This window comes from Coffea arabica, chromosome 6e, assembly GCF_036785885.1.
Source record: "Coffea arabica cultivar ET-39 chromosome 6e, Coffea Arabica ET-39 HiFi, whole genome shotgun sequence".
In the NCBI taxonomy this organism is placed as follows: Eukaryota; Viridiplantae; Streptophyta; class Magnoliopsida; order Gentianales; family Rubiaceae; genus Coffea; species Coffea arabica.
In genome coordinates, this window is record NC_092321.1 from 2,874,371 (window position 1) to 2,900,159 (window position 25,789).

At 37.9% G+C, this 25,789-nt stretch overlaps 4 protein-coding genes and 1 long non-coding RNA gene across 6 annotated transcripts; 2 read left to right on the forward strand and 3 right to left on the reverse strand.

Moving 5' to 3' along the window:
* The first annotated feature begins 2,118 nt into the window (after positions 1 to 2,118).
* Positions 2,119 to 4,684, forward strand: LOC113696280 (putative serine/threonine-protein kinase). 2 transcript variants are annotated; one of them, XM_027215712.2, is made up of 6 exons: positions 2,119 to 2,694; positions 2,860 to 2,975; positions 3,098 to 3,314; positions 3,456 to 3,693; positions 3,876 to 4,029; positions 4,170 to 4,684. In XM_027215712.2, exons 1-6 carry the CDS (start codon positions 2,589 to 2,591, stop codon positions 4,476 to 4,478), a joined length of 1,140 nt encoding a protein of 379 aa, XP_027071513.2. In that variant the 5' UTR covers positions 2,119 to 2,588; the 3' UTR covers positions 4,479 to 4,684. The 2 variants fall into 2 exon arrangements, with proteins under 2 accessions (XP_027071513.2, XP_027071514.2); XM_027215713.2 differs by having other exon boundaries at positions 2,120 to 2,694; positions 2,855 to 2,975.
* Positions 4,685 to 7,774: 3,090 nt separating this feature from the next.
* LOC113696281 (uncharacterized) lies at positions 7,775 to 9,328 on the forward strand. The gene is made up of 2 exons (XR_003449731.2): positions 7,775 to 8,595; positions 8,902 to 9,328. It is a non-coding gene; the product is annotated as an uncharacterized lncRNA (long non-coding RNA).
* Positions 9,329 to 9,767: 439 nt separating this feature from the next.
* LOC113696279 (serine/threonine-protein kinase-like protein CCR1) lies at positions 9,768 to 12,568 on the reverse strand. Its single transcript, XM_027215711.2, has one exon. It carries the CDS (start codon positions 12,164 to 12,166, stop codon positions 9,941 to 9,943), a length of 2,226 nt encoding a protein of 741 aa, XP_027071512.2. The 5' UTR covers positions 12,167 to 12,568; the 3' UTR covers positions 9,768 to 9,940.
* A 4,085-nt stretch (positions 12,569 to 16,653) lies between these two features.
* On the reverse strand, positions 16,654 to 19,501 carry LOC140009294 (V-type proton ATPase subunit G1-like). The gene is made up of 4 exons (XM_072054425.1): positions 19,282 to 19,501; positions 18,155 to 18,253; positions 17,339 to 17,439; positions 16,654 to 16,884 (listed from the first exon to the last, which is right to left on the reverse strand). Exons 2-4 carry the CDS (start codon positions 18,243 to 18,245, stop codon positions 16,741 to 16,743), a joined length of 336 nt encoding a protein of 111 aa, XP_071910526.1. The 5' UTR covers positions 18,246 to 18,253; positions 19,282 to 19,501; the 3' UTR covers positions 16,654 to 16,740.
* A 940-nt stretch (positions 19,502 to 20,441) lies between these two features.
* Positions 20,442 to 22,226, reverse strand: LOC113696040 (aquaporin PIP2-2). The gene is made up of 4 exons (XM_027215353.2): positions 21,772 to 22,226; positions 21,289 to 21,584; positions 20,990 to 21,124; positions 20,442 to 20,860 (listed from the first exon to the last, which is right to left on the reverse strand). The coding sequence occupies exons 1-4, from the start codon at positions 22,082 to 22,084 to the stop codon at positions 20,741 to 20,743; spliced, it is 864 nt and encodes a 287-aa protein (XP_027071154.2). The 5' UTR covers positions 22,085 to 22,226; the 3' UTR covers positions 20,442 to 20,740.
* Positions 22,227 to 25,789: the final 3,563 nt, after the last annotated feature.

Here is a 25,789-nt window from a genome sequence, read left to right on the forward strand (position 1 = left end):
CTATAAATTACTTATTAGTTTTGAAAATTTTCTTGAAAAGAGTTGCTATTCTGCTACTATGGTCACCACTATAAAAGGACTTGCTTTCATCGACCAATACAAGAAAATGTTATAAAAGGCCTTATCAACTAATGCTTATTTTAAGCTTGAATAACTAACTTTCATAGGTTTTTATAAAACGATAGTAAAATGAATTGTTCATGGTTATTTTTGGAAAGCACAATCTAACAAAAACAAACACATGTATCTTCTTGTAAATTTGTTAATCCAACTTCCGTACAAGCAGGCGGCCGATGCTGAAATAGTGGGCCCCGACGGATAAAGACTGCAGGGGGTAGCGTCACACTTCCACGTAAGATAAAGACTGCAAATTGCCTTCGTTGCAGAAGCATCTAACTCGGTTGCCACCTGGAGGCTACAAGCCTACAACCATAAATGAAGTTAAAAAAAAAAGTAATCACCTTTTTACTTTTTTTTTCAATGAATACAATTTTCAATAATCTTTCTATATCATAACCATCAATTCACTATAATATATTTTTTTACAAAATTTCCCAGAAAAGATGATTCCAAACGAGTTCTAAAACTGCTCGGCCTGAGTGTTTGTCCCAAAAAAAATATTTTTTTTTTGCCACCGTGAAGTCAAAATACTTATAGCCTAGCTAACGTACTTTATGCACCGCCCAAAGTCAAATCGTATCGAATACATTTTCTTTTCTTTTTTTTTTGATGATTTTAATAATTTTGCTTTTCTTTGAGTAGGAGTTTCAATAATTTTTGCCTTTTTGATACAACAACTTTTCTGGTGAACTTACACTACTGTCTGAAGGATTTATTGTTTTTTATCAAATATTGAAGAAAAAAGGACCTAAAAGATTAAGAAAATTAAAGGCGTCTTATTCTTTCTGAGGTCAGCAAAGAGTGGACTGACTGCTATACTGCGCCTCAGCCGCCTTCCCTTCCCAGAAAATAGCACGTCATTACTCTTTATTTCTGTGAGTCTTTCGAACTGCCAATTCATCTTGGAGCACGTGTGACGATCAAAATTGTACTAAATCGCAACGATTCACATTCCCCCCCCCCCCCTTTCTTTTCTTTTGAATCTTTATATTAACTTGTGTTATTCAATTTTGATCACATGATGACAACCTCAAGATATGAAAATCAATTGTGAGTTTCATACCAGGCACGAAGAAAAATGCTCTAATTTGAGGATCGACTTAGACTTTTGCTAGACAATTTGTGGTCGGACGTTATTGAATTCAGCAAAAATAATTTAGTCTTTATTTATATAAAGTAGGGAAAATCGTTCAAAACATCTTTCACATTTTGTAAAATAACTTTTTTCATCTCTCACTTTTAAAAGTATAATTTTGCATATCTTTCAAATTTATATTGATCAAATTTTATCCTTACTGAAATTTTTGACTAGTTTTTGATAGGAATCCATCACGTACCTTGCACGTGATCATTTTTTAAGGACAAAATTGTTAAATCAAATTTCACATAATCCAATTTATAGTTCCTTGCATTTCATAAAATGAATTTTTCATCTTTCACATTTTACAAAATGAATTTTTCGTCCATTATATTTCACAAAATAATTTTTTTATCTATTATTGATCATATGTAGGAATAACTCTTTTTTAACTCATGTATACAACTAGTTGATTTCATCTGAATAATACAAATAACATGACAAAACTACTCGTGCACATGATCAATGAGAAATAAAAAAAATTCATTTTGTGAAATGTGGGAGACTATGGATCAAATTATGTGAAATATAATTTGATAATTTTGCCCCTCAAACTTATGTAGAGATCAAATTTGACTAATGTGAATTTGTAAGATACGTAAAATTATACTTTTAAAAGTAATGGACAACAATTTTTTTTTTTCAAAACGTTATGGACATTTTGAACGAATTTCGGATAATTACTCACTTAATATTATTGAAACGTTGTATCCGTCCGTACACAAGTTGTGTGAGATTGTATTTGTGCAAGGGGTAGCTCATGCGCTGCAATTTGGATCACTTCAAAGTTCAATGAATTTGCAATGCTGCGTTCTATTTCAAGTGTGTACATATTGGACAAAAAGAAAACACCACTACGCTAGTTTCCTGGCTTATTTTTTTAACCCCCTTTCTTGGTCGTTTGGAGGGAACAGGAAATCCCAATTTCTGAATTAGTCAAAGTCAATTAAGATTTGGGGCTTCGGCTACAAATATTAGCGTGGCGGTTTTTCGTATTTTTATTTTTTCAACACCCAATCTCGTTGTTCTGTCACCGTTTCTGCCCCATTTTGTCTCTTCTCCTTAAACCTTAATTGTCTGCGTTCCTCTTCCCCAATTCTTCCTGCTTCCTTACCGTTTCCATTTATCGTAATCATGCCCTTTCCCATCACTGCTATGTAGAAACTTCCAACTTTCATAAGTAATTGTAGTAGTTCTTAAGTAGCCATAAGAAAAGTCGATAATGGTCGCCGGAGACGAGTGAAAGAACATATATAGTCCTTCCTGAGATTCAACTACAATACAATAACGACACTAATTTTTTTTTATTTTGAAAAAAAGAGAGAAGAAAATGAAGTTTTCTTTACCGTTTGTCAACTGTTTCTGCTCCATAGCTCAAAATAATTCCCAGGTGGACGACGACGGAGATGGCTACGGCCGTGATTTAAGACGACCTGGTAAAGAATTTTAAAACCCTTATTACTTATCTCGATATTCATTTAATAGCATGTTTGAGTAGGTTAATAAGGGTAGCAGTACAATACTATATGAATACTGCTTGTAGATGTATGACGTCTGATGAAGAGATAAGACGCTTAATTATATTTTGAATCTCAGAGCAGGTGGTCAAAGGGTTGAGCATTTTCCTGTGTATTCTTACGACGCATTGAAAGCTGCGACTCAGGGGTTCAGATCATCCAACCGGATTGGAGAGGGAGGCTTTGGTTCTGTTTACAAGGTAATTACTGGCTATTTGTTATAGTAATTAAGCGACCAACTGAATACGGTGATATACATTTTTTGCTAGCTGGTTCTAATATTGTGGTTGTGATTCGACGAATGATCAATATAAATTAAAAGGGGATGCTGCAAGATGGGAGTCTAGTGGCTGTGAAAATTCTTTCAGTTGAGCTAGAATCCATGAGGGGCGAGAGGGAGTTCATATCTGAGATTGCTGCTCTATCTGGCATTAAGCATGAGAATCTGGTTAGTCTCCGAGGATGCTGCGTAGATGGCGCTAAGAGACTCCTGGTCTACAATTATATGGAGAATAATAGCCTCGCCTACACCTTTCTTGGTAATCTTTACTTCTTTGTCTCATTTCAACTGCTAGTATGCATACACACTGATGTTGTAGCCAGTTGTACTTGTTCTGGATTCGCCCGAACAATTCCCAATTCTTTTACGCCTGATGCAATTCCCAATTGTCGATTGACAGGTGAAGAGCATAACAGGATGAAATTCAGTTGGAAATTGAGGAGAGACATTTCAATTGGGGTGGCTAGAGGACTTGTATATCTGCACGAACAAGTCACTCCTCATATCGTGCACCGAGATATTAAACCCAGCAATATACTTCTCGATCTGCATTTTACCCCGAAACTCGGTGACTTTGGTTTGGCCAAGCTATTCAGGGATGATGCATCTTACATTAGTACTCGCGTTGCAGGGACATTGTAAGTGGGATCGTGTCCCTCACTACTTAAATTTTGGCACATTAGAAAAGTTAGCTCGCTTAAAAAGGAATGAATGTCCAATCTTGGTGATCATTTTTCTTGCTTTCTTTTGTTTCCTTTAAATCTTTTTTCTGGGTGCTGTTGCTTCTTGTTGATGGGTATTTTTCTTTTTCTCTCAAAAGAGGTTATCTTTCCCCGGAGTATGCCATTAGTGGACATTTGACGCGAAAATCGGACGTTTACAGCTTCGGAGTACTATTATTGGAGATTCTGACCGGTGGTCCAGTTGTCGGTTTTGACTTAGAACGTGGAGGAGAGTATTTCCTTGTCGACAAGGTGAGGAAAACAACTAGAGTATTAGCTCCTAAAGTTGTAGTACTAGATTGAAGAATACTGGTCGAGCCTCTGTCGAGTGTGGATTATAAATATATAAATTTTTTTCTGATGAGACACGATGAATGCGGGTGGTGGTGCAGGTCTGGGAAATGTACAAGGCTAACAATCTTCGGCAGATGGTGGATCCAGTGTTAAATGGAAATTTTCCAGAAGAAGAAGCGGTTAGGCTCTTCAAGGTTGGATTGATGTGCGTGCAAGAGACCACCAAACTCCGGCCTAAGATGTCTGCTGCCGTCAAGATGTTGACTAATGAGATTGGCATTGGAGACACGGAGATATCAAAACCCGGGCTACTTGCTGATCTAATGGATGTGAAAATAGACCGGAAGCGGCAATCCTCGCAAAGCTTTTTCTCCGGCGACAGTGCCAATGCAAGTTCAGCGACGTAGACTGGAGCGCAGAGGACGCTCATGTAAAGAGCTGGGGAGCTGTAAAGTAAAGTTGCAATCATGCGATTGCCTAATAGCAGTTTTTTTTTTTTTTTGGGGTAGTTGTTAATGTACAAAGTTCAGACGTCTCAACTGGATTGATGAGATTGTATAAAAACGTGCAAAAGCCTTGGTATATATTGCTACATTCAACATTGTTGAGGGAATGCGCCAGAGTAATGGACCTTTAACAATAGTTGTTACGCCAATACAAGTTGGCCCAATTGAAAAGTAAGAATCACTTTCTCATAAAAAATCGTTTATTCGAATTTCATTATCAATGTGAAAATTATATTAGTGTTCAATCTACAACAACCTTTATGAGCGGCTTATGTGAGAATTGTGTTGGTGTTCGATCTACAATAACGTTTACGAGCGACTTATGGTCTCAAAGACATTGTCTTCCATACAAACTATTCCTATAAAAAAAATTGATACTATATTGACCTTGTAATCTCTCTATCTTTCCTCTTCTCCAACTTCTATCTATTTCTTTTGCTCTTTTCAAAAGCCTTTTCCTTCCCTCATAAATTTTGTTTTGTTTTATTTTTTTTTAATAAAGTCTCTCCCAAATTTTCTTAGTGAAAGTTTTCTGTTTTTTCTCGGAATTCCTAATGAGAAATTTCTATTTTCCTAAGAATTCTTATGGAGATTTTTGTATTTTTTTCCTTATTTTGTTGTTATATTTGAATTTATTTCAGATATGAAATTTTTTGATTCTTAAACTTATTTCGACGGATCTTATCATCATTAATGTTGATTATCAGATCCGGTAATTGGAGCATGCATAGAAGGGAGATACAGTGATTTATTAAATGATAATTTTAAAATTTGTTGTACTTTTTTAGGTTTGTTCATAATTTTTCAAATTTATGTATTTGCTAAATTATAGATCTGTAATTTCTAGTGCATGTTTAACCTACTATTAGTGCAGTGAAGTAAATCATATCTTGTTGGATAAATTTCAACAATCTATTGATGAAAATTGATTTTTATCAAAAAAAATATTGATCGTGTAGTGAACGAAAGCAAAATGCCTCGTATTTATAGAATTTGCCTTAGCTCTGTTTGGATCCTTCAATTTTTTAAAAATTAGTTTTTCAAATACTATAAAAATTTTTAAAAAGTACTCTAAAAAGTAGTCTAAATTTTTTTAATGTTTAAAAAAAATCCTAAAATATATTTTAAAAACTCTACTACTCTTAAATATTTCAAAATATTTTCTAAAAATATCCTAAAATATACTCTAAAAACTCTGTTACAGTAAAATTTTTCAAAAATACCCCAAAAAACAGCTAATCCAAACAGAGTCCAACGAAGCCCTTAAAGAGCCACCGCCATCCGTTGGACAGTCTACCAGCCTACTGGCATTCTAATATACGGCATAATTCGAACTTCTAATATCACTTGTTTATCACTTAAACAATCACCAAATTATCAAGGAGACATATGTCAATTCTCATTTTAAATAATAATAGCAACCCCTTTCTGTTTTTTCTGATGATTCTCTCATCAACACAGCTGAAGAAAGAAAAGGAGAAAAAGTTATTTGTTGGCAAATATCTTAAATTGTTCTGTCAATACCAAGTTAACAAAAATAACTATACACTAGTTTTTTGTATTTGGATAAGTAGGAGATCTTGAATTTAGAATCTTCTATTTATAATATCTCTTCAAATTGCCCTATGTAACCTTTTCTAATTTCTAAGCCGCCAGGATAATTTGGATCTTCAATTATTCTTATCGACCAACGAGGGAAAGGTGCATTTTTTAAAAAAATTTTTGGGGTCCTCTCTGATGAGATTTTCTTTTGAGTTGTTAGGACGCAGAGATATTAGTTGGATTGTTGTCGGTTGATAAATAAGGTAGGCAGAGAGGGTCGTCGAAATATCCGAATTCAAAGGAAGCGAGCTGAGGGAGCCGCCGGAATCACATCAACATATTCCGCCCATGCTTCCTCCCTGTTGGGTACCTTTATTCGACGGCTATACTGTGTTTGGTTTGACTCTTTAATGGATCACGGAGTTCTGTCCAGATCAAAACTTGGTGTAAACCCGTATAGTTTGCATATAAACATGAATTTGTCAATTTATACAACTCAATTAACGATCATATCAAAATTGTATCAATCTACATCAAATGTAGTAAAAATTATACGGATCGGATTGAACTGAACTGAACTAAACTCAACTTGTCGTGAGGCTTTACCCTTATTTCACTGTCTCGACGCGCATGCCGAGTGGAGGAAGGATACGTCACTGTCCTGACGCCCAGAACAAGTCATTAATGAAACATTGGACAGTTTATGGCTGACTGACTTCATTCAATGGACTCAAGCAGCCGATGTATGATGTATCATATATGCATGATGGCTGATTCCGACCAGGGGACTTTTGCCCAAGGAGCAGTATTTTTGACAGGGTAACGACAATTCTTGATCGACTTTTCCACCGGTGCCTCAAGACATAAAAAGTGAACGGTTTTCCAGTCATAATAATCAAAGTTAGATTGACTTGGGCTCTGAGCGTTGGACACTGTAACAATGAAAACACTGGTAACTCACGGAGAAAGAGCAGCAGTCAAAAGGATCTGCTTCCACGGGTAACTCACGGATTAAAACCATGGTTCAAAGTCGCGATCGAGGCTCGACTGTTCTGCATCGATTTCAGCATATCGGTCACAGTTTTGACGAGGCGCAAATTTTTGAAATATTTAATATTTTAAAAATTATAAAAAATGATAAATAAAAATAATTTAAAATTTTGTAAAAATAATAAAATTCGAGTTGACTCGGGACGACTCAATCGTTTCTATTCGTTTCGGAAACGTCTCGACCGAGTTGTCGGCGATTTATTATCTCAGAATCATCTTGTCCCTGTATCGAATCGGGAAGCCTCGTTCCGGTGACGACTCGGTCGAATCGTTTTTGTGTCAACAGAGTCTTTGAACCATGATTAAAACCGTTCACAAGCAAGAATTTTGGCTCTGGTCTAAACTCTCTTGTTGAGCCATTTTGATTATTATTTTTAGGAGTTATTGCAAAAATTTACATGGTATTTATTATATATATATAAGATAAAAATATAATTAAAAAATATATTCACGGAAAAAACATAAAAACTTTTCCGTGCAAAATTACAATCCAAACAAATCAAATCCCACATTTGCTTTTTCTGCTGGACAGACCAATATAACAACAGAGAGATTGGCAACATAAAAGGTTTATTATCAAACACACTCGGTTTTCAGAAATAAAGGGTAAATGGATATGGAGAAGGAGGGAATACTTCACGAAGTTTGTAGCCAGATTATCATGGAATCCCTTAACAAATTTTCAACTTCATGAAAATAGTACAAGTGCTGTCACTAGTGAGCTTTTGCACCACCAGGCGACCTAGATACTGCATACTAGTACATGACATATATGTGTTTGGATAGATTCATAGTGATAGATGCCAACCAAAGATCATGTATGGGTTTTGGGAGCTTGAAACCCATTCTATCGTAGTGATTCTGCTTACCAAACGGCTGGTAAGTACTTCTTAACAGAAAGGGAGATTTTTTGCAATTGCAGATTGTTCCCCTTTAATTTGAGACATTGCACAGACCGCCCTGAACTCGTTGAATTACCTAAAATTTCCTTCATTTAGTTCCAAATTTACATGGAAAAAGAACCTGTAGGAGGAAAAAGGAAAAGGAACAAGTTTTGCCAAGGAGCTCAGGGTTGCAGACCTTCACTTCAAGTCGTGGTTCACAAATTTCCAAAATCAAACTTGGTGCTCTCTCTATTGAGCGTAAAAGGAACGACTTTCCCCTGCCAAAGATATAGCCCAACGAAATCTTATTCCAACTTTCAGCCAAGCTAAGGCTGCAGCAGTTTCGATTTTCAATCAAAGGGATTCGTTTAGGTTGCCGGACCCCAAGGTCCCCAACCCCGGGGAGTCGAGACGAACACTGCCTTTGTCCTGCCCCAGCAGTAATCTTTCTCTCACCATTACTTAGCCCCAGATTCTTTCGACATCCATTTCTTCTTTCTTTCTCGTTCATTCAACCACAATCAGTGATAACTAACTTCTGGGTACTGGTTTTTTTTTTTTTTTTTTTTTATGTTCCCTTTTGCATTTTACTTCTGCTTTTATGCTATAGCTAAGAAATTAGAGGAGAATTATTTCATGCACAAGCGGTGGCCATGGTTGCCGTATGATAACTGTAATTTGCTTGGAACAAGCACCGAATGGAGAATTCTTATTCAATTTTCCTTCCACAATGACGTTTCTGTTTAGTTGGGTCTCTCGTTGCAGTTCTTATAATTTAACTTAAATTTTTTGAGTAATTTGTTGGTAAGGGTCTTCGTCTCGTGTTTATGAAGGCTGAGCTTTTGTAGGATTGAATGGATGGTGGATCTCTTGGTAGAATACTTGGTTCTTGATATGGGTACAAGGACATGCAGTCAAAGGATTTTCCATTTGTGTTGTTTTGATGATTGAAGATTATAGGGAAGAGAACGGCAAAGCTAGTGGCTGTAGCGGAGGACACTGAATGATTGAATGTGGCGGCGGTGATGAACTGATGATTGGAGATGGGAAGCGGCTTTTTTATTAAAAAAAAGAGAAGGTTTTAAGAGTGGGCATGTTAGGATAGTCGTTAAATATTTTTGCTTACATATGCAAATTGGGCTTTTTCTGTTACCAGAAACATGAAAATAGGTGTAATTGCTATAATTAGAGGGGCACTGAGGTTTCTCAAATTATCCATAGCATCGAACCCCTCTACTTTCTTCCCGCTCACTCTATAGTTATTTGATTTTAACACTCAAACATTTGCTTCCTTCTTACTTGGAAAGCGTGCTGTCTTCTTATACATAGAAGTGACTTTGGATATAGTCCCTTACAACCTCAGATTCTTCTTCCAATACTTGAGATGAAATGTGAGAAAGTGGTCTCAGAAGCACTAAAATTTGAACAATAAAATGATTTTATAGATGAGCCAATTGGGACAATCACAGGATGAAAGTATAGCTATGTTGTTGCTATCATCAAATGAATAGAATGCAACAAAAAACCCAGACAAGTTCGAAATGTTTCTCACAGTTCTGAGCAAAGTTTGTGTACACAAGGTTATCTCCAAAGTGCACACTGTTGAGAATATAGCAACTCAACGTTAACTCCAAAATGTAAACAAGAAATAGGGTGGTACGGTTAAGTAAAGAGACCCCCAAAAAAAAAAAAAACAAATGAAATTTCGATTCCCTGCCTCCTTGAACAAGATAGAGAGAAGTTATTTAAGCAACATAATTTACAAGAAGCTCATTGAAAATGTACAGTTGCCCAAGAGCAGTATTTACCAGAATCTGCTATTTTATGTCTTTGTTTGTTGGATAATTAGATTAAAGAATGGAATAAAATCAAAGCTCCAACTTTAAACTACAATAACAATCCCTCCTTCACTAGATGCTCCAACAAAAGTACCAAATCCGACATGCTGGGCCGTTTGCACGGATCTTCCCTCAAAGCAAGCTCTGCTATATCTGCAAGTTTAAGTAGGGGTTCAACGTTTCTTGGTAAACCTATGCACCGGTCAATGATGGCAGCAGCTTTGCCCTGTCTAATTAGAGGCAAAGCGGAATCAACTAGACTCGGCGGCTGGCAATCGGCGTCATAAGCTTTTCTCCCACTGAGAATCTCTAACAGCACAATCCCAAAATTGAGAACATCAACTTTCATGTCTTGACTGATATCACCATCATTTGGAGTAAGAAGTGCAAAATCAGTGATTCTTGCTCCCCAATCAGCATCAAGAAGGATTTTTGAGCTCTTTAGATCACGATGTGCGATAGGCGGAACAACTTCATTGTGCAGGTATTCAAGTCCCTTTGCAGCCTGCATTGCAATTTTCAATCTCATGGCCCAATTTAAAGGAGAAAGGCCCCCGTGAAGGTGGTCATGAAGGGTCCCATGAGGCATAAACTCATAAACCAGAATCCTTTCTCCCATCTCTGTACAGCAACCCAACAGGTTCACAATATTAACGTGGCGAACCCTACAAAGGACCTCCAACTCTAATTCAAAGTCCCGGCTATTCGTGTGGATTATCGTGGCAGCATTTGCCCTCTTTACTGCTACTTGCCTCCCATCAGGGAGAACAGCTTTGTAAACAAAACCATTGTTTCCCCTACCAAGCTCATTGAACTCCTTGAAACCATTGGTGGCATCCTTCAGTTCTGAAAGCCGGAACACTTGGGCAATCCCAGGACACTGGACCACACACGAAGGAGGATTTGGATCACCGTTGATTTCAATCTCCTGCTCAGGTTTGCCAATGCAGGAAGCAAAATGTATCCTTTTTCCTCCTCCTCCTCCTCTTTTTGCGGATGCGATGCGGGGTAAGAGGTACCAGCCAAGTAAAATCAACATGAACCCTGAAGCAGAAGACCCAATTATAAGCAGCAATTCACGCAATTGATGCTGGTGCTTCTGCTTCATCTCCGGCGAAGATTGGAGCCCACAAATATCCCAGCAAGAGCTGTTCTGGCAGAGGGAGCAAGCCGTGCAAACCCTGTCAGCATTCTCAGTACAAGCACTCGAAGTAAAAAATCCTGCGGAACAATTCAGCGCACAAGGAGAACAAATCTTAAGATCTTTCCGAACACACAAGTTGGTCAGATCTGGCTCATTGAGAATGCTGGCGTTGAAGGCAAATTTTCCTTCACCACAAGTAGCAGGGTTGCATAATCCGGGACTGCATAACTGCAATGGAGGATCATAATCTAAAGGTGGAGGACCATTTGCGAACCAACAATCAAGTACTAGATCAGCCTCCCTGATGCCACAGGTAACAAAATCTGTGGAAGCAAGGGCAAGAAAACCAGAACTCTTAGGAACCAAAGAGGTATTAAAGTTCCCCCAGCATTCAACTCCGTGATCATCTTCTCGAATCCCACAAAAATGTTTTGCTCCAGCTGCCACCGAAACGAAGCGAATCCCATCTGGTAGAATGCCAAAAGAATCATTATTACCCCAACACTTGATTCCACCAGAAACTCGAGAGATGCCGCAAATGGAATCTATCCCTGAAGTCATGCTAAATAGATCTCCCGGTTCGCTGGAAACTTCCAAAGTCTTAGAATATGGACCCCAGCAAACAAGGCCACCATCTCTAACAACTCCACAACTAAACCCATCGCCAGAAACAATTTTCTTGAAAGCAAGTGTACTCACATGTTGGTCATAAAAGAGGGTACTTGGCCTTGAGGTCAGGCCATTTTTCGATTGTGGAACAATGTCCCAGCAATCAACAGTACCCCAGTCGCCTTCGGAGTAGTAAGTCCCTCGTATAGCGCAAACATGGTTCTGACCAGCCGCAATGTGAAAATAAGCATTGGGCTTGAAACTCGCAGGAACAAGATCAGAAATTAGGCCAGTGGAGTCCCAACAGTATGCCTGGGAGCTATTTGCTAAAATGCCGCAAAGAAATCCACGGCCACCGGTGAGAGCAGCCATTGCTGGGACTTCATCAGGATAAATGGGCGGTGGATTTGCAGACGAGGAAGAGTAGGATTTGTTGCCCCAGCAAATGACTTCTTGCTTGCCACTGGCGTCAATGGCACAGAAGACGCCGCTGTCACCGAAGGAAGCTGAAATTGGGCCCATTGAGCCGAACCCCAGACACCAAATCCACGAAAAGGAGAAGTAAAACGAATGGGAGGGAAAAGAATGCGACGGTTTGAGGGGAGGGTATGAGAAATTTGGGAAGCTTTTTCATGATTTGATGCGCATGTGCAGGATTTTGAAACAATAGAGAGGAGTACAAAAGTCATGGAGAGAGAGAAACGGAAGGAGAGGAAGGGTAGTTGGTGTTGGGGTGTGTGCTGGAGCTGGGGTTTCACCGAGTCAGTAGTGTTGGTGGAAGTAGTAGTATAGTTGATGGGGAGCTGATGAGGAAAGAACGTGGGGGTCGCCATTTTTACAGTTTCTTGGCTTTGGCCCTGTTGCCTGTTGGTGGCTGTTAAGTTGTCAACTAGCTATTTGACTGTTGAGTTGGTTATTAAAGTACTGCTCCTCCTTGTATTTCCGGAAAGTTAAGCAGAGACAAATAAGGAAATTTATGTCCGCGCCCTTTCTTAGCGTCGCTTTCCTGCGATTTGACTGTTGTCAACTTGCAATTTTTCTTTTCTTGAAAAAAAAAATTTACTGTAGTATTTTTTTTTTATGATGTTATATAGTAATTGAGATAAAAAGATTATTAAAAACTATATAAAAAATATTCATAAAAAATTAAACTTTTTTTTTTTAAAAAAGGCAATCCAAACAACACTTAAAACAATCATGGATTTTTTTTTCTAATGGGTGTCTTCATGTTATTGGTAGTACGGAAAATTGACCATATGAATACAGACTCGTATCATATTTAGTGTATTCTTATATTTAGATATTTTTTCAATTTTATTTTATTTTTATCAAAAAATTAACACACGAGACTCTTAACAAGTGCCTTCGGACACTACTCAGCGAACCGGTTTTATATATTTAGTGAACCGCCTAGAAATATATATATATATATATATATATATGTATACTGAATCCCGATTTTTTTAAAGCATATTCATACCTAATGACGATAAAAGAAGAAATATGCAATTTAGAGCAGAAATGTTATGAGGTTGGATCCTGGCCGGTTGGACTGGGAAGGGCCCAGTCAGCGTACGTACCGACTAGCATCTACGCAAAATCACATACTATTTGGGATCTGGCAAACATTTATCTAATCCAAATGATTCTAATCCCACAGCTTTCTAGAATTCTAGTATATGCACAAAATGGACATAACGATGGGCATGAGGACGCATAAAAGACAACCCACAAAATTGAAAAAAGATTACGTCGGACAAATTTGAGGGCTCCTTGTGGCAATGCACATGTTCTCAAATTTGGTAAATTTGAAGGTGGTTTTGTTGTACCCTAGAGGGATAACAAATGACTGGTTCACATGTGGCACGGTAGAACTAGTCAGCTGGGTCACAATCAAACTCAGTGATGAGCATTATCCCCAAATTAAATGGGATGAGTTTTCCGGATAAGTGTTTGGATAGCCATTATTTGATTTCAAATTATTTGTTTATATCATAAACACAATTTTTAATGCATTTTTTTTATTTTTTTAATTATTTATTTATCTCATATATATCACATCACAAAAAATATAACGATAATTATTTCAAATAATTTCCTATCCAAACACACTCGAATCTGATTATCTCTAATAACTTGATAATGGAAAAAAATGTTATCCAATATAGTAATACTCTTATCACTCTTATTAGAAAAAAGTGAAAAGATAATCTCATAGGTCTTCATATCTATCTACTAGCCTCTACAGGTAGATACTAAGAAACTATGGGTTTGTTTGAATTGTAAATTATTAGAGATATTTTTACTGTAGCACTTTTTGTAATGTGATGTATGTGAGATAAAATGATAATTGAGAAAATAAAAAATTATGTTAAAAATTATAATGATGATGTAAGCAAATATATTTTACCAAATAAATCGCAATCCAAACAAACCGATATATATATTCCGATTCCACAATTGTAACTATAACTGTTCTTATAAGAGCTCGTTTCGATTCCGCTGTTTAAAGAAATAGAAACCCACGACTGCGATCAACCCTACTTTAATAGTAATAGCTAGCACCAGTAGTGTAGGCTGCATGTCGGAATGGGGATCCAGGAAATTCCGGAATTGGCATCACGTGATGGTCCATTTTTTCTTGGTGTCACGTCAAACCTCGCCTGGCCTGGTTAATGGTATCACCTTTTCAACGTCAATTGAATCAAATGTATCTAGCAATAGCGCAGGATGGGATAGGCCGATGATCGTGGTCAACCCATGCCATCACGTTCACAACCTTTTAACTGATATCCAATCTCGAGCTCTAGTGACTTAGACAGAATCAAGTTAATTGTCAGTCAAGCCCACCGTTATTAACGACTACTAGTTGTTTACCCCCTGCTCTACTAGTACGATCTTTTCCGTCTGAGTATCAAGTTTATCTTCTACAAATTTTTTAATAATTTTAATTATAATAAATTTTAAAAATTTTCAATTATACATTTTTAAATATTTAAAAATTTACACATTTTAATAATTTTTTAAATAATTTTTACAGTAAATTATAGTAAAATTTTAGATAAATATCCAAAAAACTTATTTATTTGTCAAGTAGGGCCTAAGATTAGAGACACATCAGGGGCTGGGATGCAGGGGTCTCTTTTACCTTTTTGTTCCGCTGCTGCATAGCATGTGTGTGCGCTAAATATTAGCGGTCCAAATATGGGTGTGGGGACTTCAAATCTTGGGAGCCACCGAATCAAGGTTCGTTCAATGTATATGGATATTGGAATCTTTAATTTGAGCCCTGTGCTAAAAAAAATTCTCTCTTTCCCCGTCGGCCTCATCATGATGTTGTTCCCCGAAACGTCCCTTTAATATCTGCCCTTTGACAAATATGCTCTGCACGGTCTTCTACTCCAGCATCTATCCATTAATTCATACCATGCACTCAGTATTTTTCTGCTCGGTCGTTCAAAATCACATTTATATCTGCCAAATTTCTCGTACCCCATGAATGCACTTTATATTTCAATTTGTTTGTAGCTGGCCGGCAAAAAAAAAAAAAAAAAAACAATAGTGGCACTGGTAACGGGTATTGGATATGGAGTAGTATATCATAATCAGGACAATTTGTCCCACTTGCTCTCAACGTCACTCATCTTTGCATGTGACCTGTCCATAAAGAGAAGGAACATGAGATTTGCTGTGTGGATTTTTGGACATTTGATACTACAACCCTCCATCGCCGCGGACATGCATTCGCAACTGGTTACAGTCGTGCCTCTTGTTTATACAAAAAGAAAAACCCCAACTTTTGTTAGATGATCATCCGATGGTAGTATTTCCTTTGCAAACTGAACCATTCTCAAAGCAGTCTCCTGTCCTTTTAAGAGCAGAGTAGGCAGGAGAAGACAAACAGGAACAAGTAATCAGTGAAGATGCTGTTTTAAAGGCTGTCATCGTTGGAAGATGGAAAAGAACCCTTTTTTTTTTTTTTTTTACATCTGTCAAGGAGCAACCATCCAAGTAACCGAGATAGTGAGATCCATTGGCAGAATATTTTATTGGCTTTGGAGTGGAATCAACTTGATCGGTTAACCCGATTTTAAAGCCATTAAGAATTCAGGCTGAGAGATCTAATCGGAGTAAAATCAGATCTCTTCCGTACCCCGCATTTACATTCTTCCTGGGGTTACGGATGCTACGGTTACATGCCTGCAGAGAGAGCAGCTTCCTTATACTGCGGGGTTTAGTGTCTAAACACAACAACAGCAAAGCAATACAGCGGAAGTGCGGATCTGGTGAAGTGAAGATTGGTGATACTGAAGACAATGTCCTCTGCTCAATTTTGTGGTACAATTATTGCAGACTGGTTGGGAAGCATCAGTAAGACAGCCACCACTTAGACAGCCTACAATGTGTCAAATGTCCTCCTTCAAGAAATCACAGGTTATCTCATCTCAAGTGCAAAAATGAAAGTCCCAAAATAAAAGCCGTGTGGCACTCCCTGCAATATTGTACCAGAAAGAGTGAATAACAATAATAATAAGTCAAATGTTGTTGAGGGCCATTGCCATTGCCATTGCCATTGTACTGCAAATCGATGAAGGTCACTTCAGTTATCTGCTTGGTTTAAAAATTAGACAGAACAGGACCCCTAGTACATCAACGAACAGTTTTTCTATTTTTTTGGGTTTTGTTAGGGGGGAATGGGATGGGATGGTTAGGAACGAATCACAACTTCGCATTGAGCTCCTTCACGTGCCGGTGAAGTCCAATATATATAACTCAACTATTCATGCTATTATCTGCATAATTTCTTCAAACAGAATACTATTCAGCAATTTTGAATGCATTTCATCAGCAGGCAAGATAAGTTAATTTAGTGCGAAACAAATGATTCAACCTCCTTGCAAGGTGAAAAATGAGCATAAACATTTGTACAAAAACATATCTCCTCTTCCATTTTCTTTTTTGGAGGAGTTAGAAAGCAGTCATTAAGTCAAAGGAGCACACAGATCACAAGTTGGAAAATTCGTAATAACATATAAAAAGTTCTTGGTTTGTAGTTCTACATATCAACATAAGTCTATAGAGCAGCTTAAAGTCTTTTAAGTTATAACAGTTGTGGCATGCTTAAAAAGCATGGAGACAATTCCATTGCGCACACTCGCAGCCTCCATTTGCAGGTGATTGATCTTTCCTTCTGTTTCTTGTTCGAGGCGCTTCATGATGGCTCTCAATTCTCCGGAATTCTAAGCATAGAAACAAAACATTGGACAATTATGTCAGTAACAAGAGAAGAGATAGGTGATAAGTGGCAAAAGTTCTTGCAGCTCAAGGCTGTCTAAAGTAAAATATCACATGGGTTCTCCTAAAATGGCATTGATTACCATGGAAAAATACTCAAAACTGAAACTACGGTATGAGATATAGCCCCCAAACCTAATAATATTGTCTAAGACTAATAATTTAAAAACAAATGTGCACAAAACACTCTCTGGGTTACTTTGTCTTTACAAAAAGCACCTCCTCAGATCTGAAGTATATATGTTAGAGCAAATCGGACTTTCTCTTGGAAAATAAAGGTTAAACTGTTAATAAGTTTTAACAAATTCTGGCTCTGTCCTGGTATGTCAAACTTTGGAAATTAGGTAATTGTTGCATTCCAACATGACTCCCAAAACTAAGATTTAGTACGGTAGCTACCTCTGCCTCGTTCTTTCGGAACTCGAGCTCCATTTCTCTATGATGTCCAGCTACCTCCTTTTCAGCCTCTTCCTTGGCTTGTGTAAGTTTGCGTACTCTCTCTGGAATAAAGGACACGAGTTTTCACGGAACCCAAAAAAGAGAACTAGGTCCTAATTTCGACATCATGAAATTTTCACCAAGGATCTGCACCAATTTTACAAGCTAAATATATTACATATTTTTGTGTTAGTTAAGATTTTCTAGCTCTATATTAAGAGTAATAATGCCATAAGCTGGGGGTGCTTATTTCAACCTTCATTTAGAGAATCCTCGATCGTCAACGACCTCCATGAGGTTATCAGTACAGTCTTGAAACAATAATTTGCATACTAGGCATGAGGCAATTGTATTTGCTACTGTAATCAAATTCATTTTATAAACTCCAACACTCTGCAACTAATATTTCCTTCTTACATTATCATAGTTAAGCAACATTTTCAGCTCAAAAAAGATACCGCAATCAGTATGGCTTAGAATGAAGATGCATTCAAGCCAGGGAAGACATGCATACTCGTGTAATTAATGATTATCAAAAGGAGTTTGCAGAATCCAAACATCAAAAGCTATCCGTTATCTATTCATCAGAGGGACAAAACAGTCAATCTCTCCCTCTTCAATGATCCTATGAATCATTCACATTCAAGTCATAAGCACAGACAGTCTGGGAAGACTAGCACTAGATTTTTATGGAGGACATACGGCATCAAAATCATGCATCTGCTGCAAATTCAGATCACACTTAAAAACACAAGCACAAAGTGAAAGAGGGTTTACCAGTTTTGGCAGCATTCACAATTTGCTGAGCTTCATGTTCTGCAGCCAGAAGTAATCGAACAACAATTTGGCGCCTGTTGGCTGCGTCCATTGTGCATGCTGTAAAAGCAGTATAAGAGATGACAACAAAGGCAACGAGGAAGAAGTTTGAAAGTCGACAATAGCAAGTTGCTCAAGAGAAAACGTAGAAGCAAAGCAGATACTGGAACCGTACAATCATAAAATGGTGGCTTTGAATTAAATAACTAAAGAAATATCTTGGTGATGTTTATGAGGAGGAAAACGTAAGAAATGGGCACCACAGAGAACAATTCAAACCCTCCACTCCTGAAGAGTTCTCGTCACCAAAAAGCCTCCCTTAATCAGAATTGAATCAAGGACAAGGGACTATCCACGAACACATTGAAATTTCAACGGCTAATCAGCCCATTTTGGAAAAGCCACAATCCAATTCCTCAAGCGCCTGAAGCGATTAATATCACCCCAATAATTCACAATAAAATAGAACTGCTGTACTTATCAACATATCTTGGTTAGGGCCTAGAGGTATTTGTTCCTCATCTTAGAACAAAGGTCCAATCCCACCTGTCCCCAGGCCCCCTTCCGCAGTCTCGTAATTTGCATTGTTTCAGACTAGTATCAACTAAACTAACCCCAAAAATTTTTTTTTAAAAAAAAGACACTAGTAGCAATCAATCCTCCACCAACAGCATAGTAACTCCAAGGGCGGCATTAAGTAAACCGAAGAACCGCATAACAGTAATTACTCAATAAAGAAATTATAAATTCAAGACAATGATGCCTATTCTGTGGCACCAAAAACTTTTCCACCACGACGAATCAAAAGGTAAATTAGAAGGGCTTAAGGAAGTCTACGTAAGCCCATATGTCCAACATCAAACGAGGACAACTAGTAAAATTAATCTGTATTCGTCAAGGACCCCGGGGCCCGGTGGGTGCAGCAATGGGGCCAACGAAGGCAGTTATGACAAAAGACGACGCGATAATGCGAAAAGAGTTTAAAATGAAGCAAACAAACCATGAAACCATCAGTAACAGTAGGAAGGGGAGAGGGGCTAAAGCGTATGCCGATGTAAATAACAACGGGGACGAATGGGATGTAGTACCTGGTGGTGATCGGTGATGGATTATTTTGATCTAAAATTGAAGATAAATTCGGTAGAATCTGAGAATCGGGGAGGAGATAGTAGTGGAACGTCTCTTACTTTCTACCGGCACCGCACTGTATTGTCACAATCGCTCTGTTCTGTTCCGTTTCGGCTCGCTACTTACTACTGCTACTGCCAGTGTTGTCGTTTTCTCGACTTTGGGCTGTCTTTTCTGTATTCCGTATCAGAGTGGACCCCCAAAGATAGCCTAATAAGAGTCATCTCATGAAATCAAAAAGTTGGGCTTCATTTAACATATTGTGATACATGCGCACATTTGTTGGGCTGATTCTAGTTGGTGGCTTTTTATGGTGTGATTTAGACATATTCCATCCTCAAAGCCCAGCTCAACTAAAACTGCTACTGACGTTAAAATCTCCCTTGAGTGGAGCGGGGCTGAATAAAGAAATTTTCTATTCTTTTGCCAACAATCTTTCCGTTTGGATTAGCTATTTTTGGGGTGTTTTTGAAAAACTTTGTTGTAGCAGAGTTTTTAGAGTATATTTTGAAATATTTTTAGAAAATATTTTGAAATATTTTTTATTGGCACTTTATTATGAGATATTTGGTAAAATTTTAAAAAAATTTAAACTAATTTTTAGATTATCTTTTAGAGTACTTTGTTGTAACTTTTATCGTATTTGAAAAACACTCTAAAAACAGGAGATCCAAACAAAGCCAGTTAAGCAAGAAGCAACTAATTTCATCCCACGAGGGAATACCAAAAGGGATTAATCGAGATGCGCCTTATAGCAGAAACTTCAAAAGTCCCAAGAGAAAAAGCTAACAAATTTGACACAAAAATTTAGAAAAAGAAAAACCTTGAGAACGTCAAAAGGACCAAAAACAAAAAAAAAGATATTAATCCTAAATAACAACAAAAGGAATATAATAAATTTTAGAGTTGATCCAGTAATTAATCCAGTAGTTAGGAGAGAGCTTGTTCTTTCTCCCGTCCAATTTAGAATTCGAACTTGTACCTAAAGGGGTGGAAAGGTTGTCCCGTGGCTCATTCCTTCCATTATTAATTTAGAATTCGAATCTCGAGTGTGATCTTTAGAGTGGAAAAGGTGGGAGGATTGTAAAAAAAAGAAAAAGAAAAAAGGGAACATGACAGATTATTTCAGACAAACATAACTTCGCTAGCGGATTTATTATTATTTTTGATGACTACACTGAAAGGTAAAGGCTAAAAAAAACAAAGAGAGAGAGAGAGAAGCCCGGCCCGGTACAAGGATGACTTTAGGCACAAATAAAACTAGTGCCCACTGCCGAGATAGAAAAGCAGGCAACTCATTATACACAACTTATTAATGGAAGGACTGCTTGATTTTGCCTCCCAGGCCCAGAGTGGGCAGTCTTCCGTTCCGTTGCATGCTGATGCAGCATACAGACAAGAGTTGCGGTGCTTAATTAATTAATAGGGAGTGCTGCTCTTGAATGAGCCCAGAGCTTTCACTGCTCCTGCTCTTAGAAGGTACTGGTGGTATAATGCAGCAATTGCAGCACCAATGAATGGTCCAACCCAGAAGATCCACTGCAATTAAAAACAAAACCCAAAAAAAAAAATTTGTCAAAGCTAACTATAAATCTGTGATATTGCTTTTCCCGTCCGTAGCTATGAACCATTAAAGATTAGGATGCAGAATGCGAAAGTTGCACGTACATGATCGTCCCATGCCTTTCCGTATATGACGGCAGCTCCAAAGCTTCTTGCTGGGTTAATACCAGTGCCAGTTACCGGGATGGTAGCCAAGTGAACCATGAATACTGCAAATCCAATTGGGAGTGGTGCCAGTACCTTTTCATCAAAATACGTAGCACATTACGATCAGTTAGATACTCTTACTTCATCAAAAAATGAGCAAAACTTCTTTCTTTTTTTAAAAAATAAAAAAAAATAAAAAAATTTCCCCCTTCTCTTTTCTGGGTGAAGATTGAAATTTAATAGAGAGTACCACTCACAGGAACGTGAGAGTCTCGTGCATTTCTCTTGGGGTCAGTGGCGGAGAAAACAGTGTAAACCAGGACAAATGTACCAATGATTTCAGCTGCCAATCCGGTGCCAGTGCTGTAGCCGTCGGATAGCCCATTGGCACCACCGCCGTACCTTACGTAGTAAGCCCTTTGGAAAGCCTTAACCAGCCCACAGCCACAGATGGCCCCCAGGCACTGAGCCACCATGTACAAGACTGCTCTGACCAGGGACACCTTCCTACCCAAGAATAGCCCAAATGTCACTGCAGGATTAATGTGCCCTCCTGTAGTAAAGTCACGAGTTTGGCCATCATATCAGTACAAGTGCTACTTTAAAATGATTACACTACTGACTTTTGTGTGGAATTAGTGATAGCAATTCTGCAACTTAAAAAGGAAAATAAAGAGGATGGTAGAATATCCATAAGATTAGAGAAGAAGGTAGTCTATATTCTTTGTTCAGCTACGCACCAGAAATGCCAGCGGTGCAGTAAACAAGGATGAAGATCATGCCCCCGAAGGCCCAGGCAATACCCAGGATGCCAACACCCCCACATATATCTCCGTTGGCCTTGGTGTCAGATTGGCTTTTATAACCAATCACCGTTAAAACCGTGATGTAGAGGAACAAGAGGGTGGCGATGAATTCAGCGATGATGGCTCTGTAGAAGGACCATTGGGTGAGTTCTTCGGGGTCAACAAGGGGTGCTGGAGGCGGGTCTTGGTAGTCCTTGGCCCCGTAATGTTCATGAGTACTGCCCCCAACCTCAATATCCTTCGCCATCTTTGCTGCACCCACCTAGATGATCTCTTTTGCTAATACCAGCTGCTACAAACAAGTATGTGCACGAATTGGATTGTTGGAGAAGCTAGAATATTGTAGTATCGCAAGACACGACTTGGGATGACTGATGACAAGAGTCTGGGAGATGGCAGGGGTATTTATGGGGACTCAGATCAGTGATCGGGTCAATAATTAAACGAAAAGCTTTTGCCGCCCCCATCACACTCAATAATGTTTTTTTTAGACTACGTGACCACCGGGACCTAACCTCAGTACTATTCTGTGTATTTCCTGTTATTTATCGGTGCACTTGTGATTAGTCTCTTTTAAGTTTTTAATGGCTTCGTCCCGTTTCTTGTCCTTTTAATGTAGAAGTACATATATGTGTAGAATACTGACCTTTGACATATATGTGTGTGTGTGTGTGTGTTTTGCAATTAAGATTTAGATAGATGAGAGATTAGTCACGGGACATTTGAAAATGAGTAATAGAGAGTTTGCTTTTGTGTTTTTAAGTGTTATTATTTCAATATCCATTGTTATTGTATTAATGCAAATATGGTGCAATATAACTGAAACTTAATCTACTGGTCCTAGTATTTTGTACTGGTATTTGAAGTCAGACGGTGATCAAATGGTCATCTTCACGTTGTTTTTGATCATGTAGAAGGTTTTATGATAGATTTGCTTATGCGGTTTGAGAGGTGCAAACAAGTTGAGTTTAATCGAATAACTCGCGAGTTTACTCGGTCAAAATTTGAATTTGAACTCGTATTGACCGAATTCAAATTCAAATTCGAACAGTTAAAACTACTTGACGAGTTAAATTTGAGTTTAATATATAAAACTCGAAATCTCATCAAACTTAATTGAACTTGACATGTATACATGTTTATGTTTTACTTTTTTTTATTAGTATGAACTGTCTATTTTTTCCTTTATTTAAAAATATATAGAATATAATTTTATATTTTTTAAGTTTGATTAAACTCGATTAAGCTCGACTGAACTCGAAGTAAACTCGATTAGGCTTGATAAGAACGAGTTCGAACTCAAACTCAAGTAATGCAAAATAAAATCGAACTCAAACTCGAGCTAGACTTTCAAGAGTGCAACGAGCCCAAACCTAATTTCAAGTTCAAGTTTTTTATTTTGAATCAAATTCGAATAGTGTACTATTCAAGTTTGACTCGACTGAATTACATACTATTATCATTTTGTCGATCGCGCTATATAGCTGAAAACTATTATAGTAAAGCTATTTTATTCTCTCTATTTTATGGGATAATATCAGAAACCTCCCCTGAGGTTTCTTCAAATATCACTAAGCTCCCTCCACATTTTGGAAATCTCTCCTACCACCCCTCAAGTGATGGTAGGGTCAGAAGTCACTATGAAAATTCATCAGTTGCCAATAATACCCTTGTTTCTGCTGTGGTCTTATTCAGCTTATAAAAGGAGAAAAAATGACAATATCACTAAGCATGCAACTGTATAAGGAGCGGGAAACCATTGCCGCCTAGAAGTTGAGTTCCGTACGTGTATCATGGCGCCATTTTGCTCTGATAAGACATCTAAGTGCCCGGGAAATGCCAAGGAATGAAATACTACTTATAACTGTGATTGTTATTTGTAGCTTGGAGAACCAATTGAAGCTATGTTTCTGGAAATCTCTTGCTGGATATTGCAGAGGAGGAGAAATATGGCACTTGAATGAATTGCATGCGTTCGGTTGGACCGAAAGTGTGATTGTCAAAACTAAGCTGCAAAACAGGTAAAAATCTTCCATTGCTGGTTGATATGATCAACATGTAATTGGACAAAATGCAGGTGTCATTAAGCTTTCTGTTTGATTTGCCTATAATATCTCTGTTTTCCTTATATTTTTCTGTTTTGTTGGACTTGATGACTGAGTTTATAATCCAACCAGACCCTTTGTATGCTCTTGTTTTATTAAGTATTATTGATGTTGGATGTTATAAAAAATGTGTGATTTGATGATGTATGCCTGACCTTTATAAAGTTGATGAACAAAAAAGTTGATGAATATTGAGTTTTTTGAAGCTGTAATACATAAGAAGAGCTTAGCTTTGTAGATTAAAGTTGCAATACATATGACAAGCTCTAAGTGTAGTGTATACTGTTGGTTAGTAGACAAAAGTGAAAATTTAAATGAAAAGCTGGTGAGAGTGATGATGTTCATGAAAGCTGCAATGAAGGTTCTGTTTTGCAACCTGAGTTTGACTTTGAATAAGCATGCATGTGTTATAGCCGTCTGAGTATGTGATCCATATAGCAACTGATTGAGACTTTTCTTGGGAACACACTGATATGTAGGATGGGAAGAATTATTGCACATGATATTGTAGTTCATTACATGGGAAACACTGTCAGAATTCCAAATGTCGATCCAAAGAACTACCAATATATTGACCTTCTCGGTGATGTTACTGATAAGGCAATGAATGATTTGCCTGGAAATTTGAACATGCTTGTGCATATGAAATGTGCGATTCCTAGAACAACAAGCTTTATGGACATCAGTAGTGACAAATCAGTATCTGATATGTTCAAACTTCATGAGCAAGATCTTGTTATAAACTTGTACTTGCTGCACCTGGATATTATTCCTACTACAGAGGAGAATATGGTAGACAATAGGAATAACCAACTTCAGGATGCACAGAAAGACAAAGGAATCGAAAAAGCTCCTATTCTTGTAGTTGACAGTGAGGGTGATGATGAGATTTATGCTTCTAGTTCTGATGACTCTTGGAAAGATGACATGGATAGTGACTTAGAAGATGTCATAGCTGAAGATAGGGCCTTAATTTCTTCCAGTGACAAGGAGGAAAATGACTTGTCTGATTATGAGGAGATTGAGGATGCACAAGTTGGGCCTGATTCAGAATCTGACCAAGAATCAGATCCTTTGAGAGCAATCATGCTGTCAAAAATGTGGACTTACAATCCAAGAGAGGACATTGAGTTTGAGAAAGGAATGCTATTTACTAATGTGGATGCATTTAGAGCAGTGTTAAAAGACTATGCTATTCAAAAAGGATTTCCATTGGTGAGGTTGAAAAATGAAAAGAGCAGATGCACTGCTAAGTGTGGAGCTGAGGGTTGTAATTGGAGGATTCATGCATCCCCAGTTGCTGATACAACCACATTCATGGTTAAGACATATACACCTGAGCATACGTGTGTGATGGATAGGAAAAACTCAGAAGCAACATCAGATTGGATTGCAAAAAAATTAATTTCTGTTATGAGAGATCACCCAGAGATGACAAGCAAGGGAGTAAAGGCTGAAATGCAGAAGCATGGAGTCTTGCCAAGTAGAATGCAAATTTACAGGGCAAAAAAGAAAGCCTTGGAACAAATAGAAGGCTCACACAGTGAAGCCTATGGAAGGTTACCAAAATATGCTGAACTTTTGAGGATTAATAACCCGGGAAGCATCATGAAAATTCACTACGATAGGCCAAACCTTCTTATGGAGCCTAAATTTCTGAGATTGTTCATAAGTTTCAAGGCACAAAGAGATGGTTTCCTAGCAGGTTGCAGGCCATTTATTGGATTTGATGGCTGCCATTTGAAAGGTGCATTTGGGGGCATTCTGTTGACTGCTGTTGCTCTTGATGGGAACAACAGTTTGTTTCCATTAGCTTTTGCTGTTGTTGAGTGTGAAAACAAGGAAGC

What these genes read in the sequence shown, in the direction of transcription:
- LOC113696280 (XM_027215712.2), top strand. Translation starts at nt 2,589, where the DNA reads ATGAAGTTTTCTTTACCGTTTGTCAACTGTTTCTGCTCCATAGCTCAA. An exon ending in CCTCGCCTACACCTTTCTTG is followed by an intron (nt 3,315 to 3,455) that starts GTAATCTTTACT and finishes GTCGATTGACAG; the next exon opens with GTGAAGAGCATAACAGGATG. An exon ending in AGTATTTCCTTGTCGACAAG is followed by an intron (nt 4,030 to 4,169) that starts GTGAGGAAAACA and finishes GTGGTGGTGCAG; the next exon opens with GTCTGGGAAATGTACAAGGC.
- LOC113696279 (XM_027215711.2), bottom strand. Translation starts at nt 12,166, where the DNA reads ATGGGCCCAATTTCAGCTTCCTTCGGTGACAGCGGCGTCTTCTGTGCC.
- LOC140009294 (XM_072054425.1), bottom strand. Translation starts at nt 18,245, where the DNA reads ATGGACGCAGCCAACAGGCGCCAAATTGTTGTTCGATTACTTCTGGCT. An exon ending in TGTGAATGCTGCCAAAACTG is followed by an intron (nt 17,440 to 18,154) that starts GTAAACCCTCTT and finishes CCTTTATTCCAG; the next exon opens with AGAGAGTACGCAAACTTACA. An exon ending in TCCGAAAGAACGAGGCAGAG is followed by an intron (nt 16,885 to 17,338) that starts GTAGCTACCGTA and finishes TTCTATGCTTAG; the next exon opens with AATTCCGGAGAATTGAGAGC.
- LOC113696040 (XM_027215353.2), bottom strand. Translation starts at nt 22,084, where the DNA reads ATGGCGAAGGATATTGAGGTTGGGGGCAGTACTCATGAACATTACGGG. An exon ending in CACGAGACTCTCACGTTCCT is followed by an intron (nt 21,125 to 21,288) that starts GTGAGTGGTACT and finishes TTTGATGAAAAG; the next exon opens with GTACTGGCACCACTCCCAAT. An exon ending in GAAAGGCATGGGACGATCAT is followed by an intron (nt 20,861 to 20,989) that starts GTACGTGCAACT and finishes TTTTAATTGCAG; the next exon opens with TGGATCTTCTGGGTTGGACC.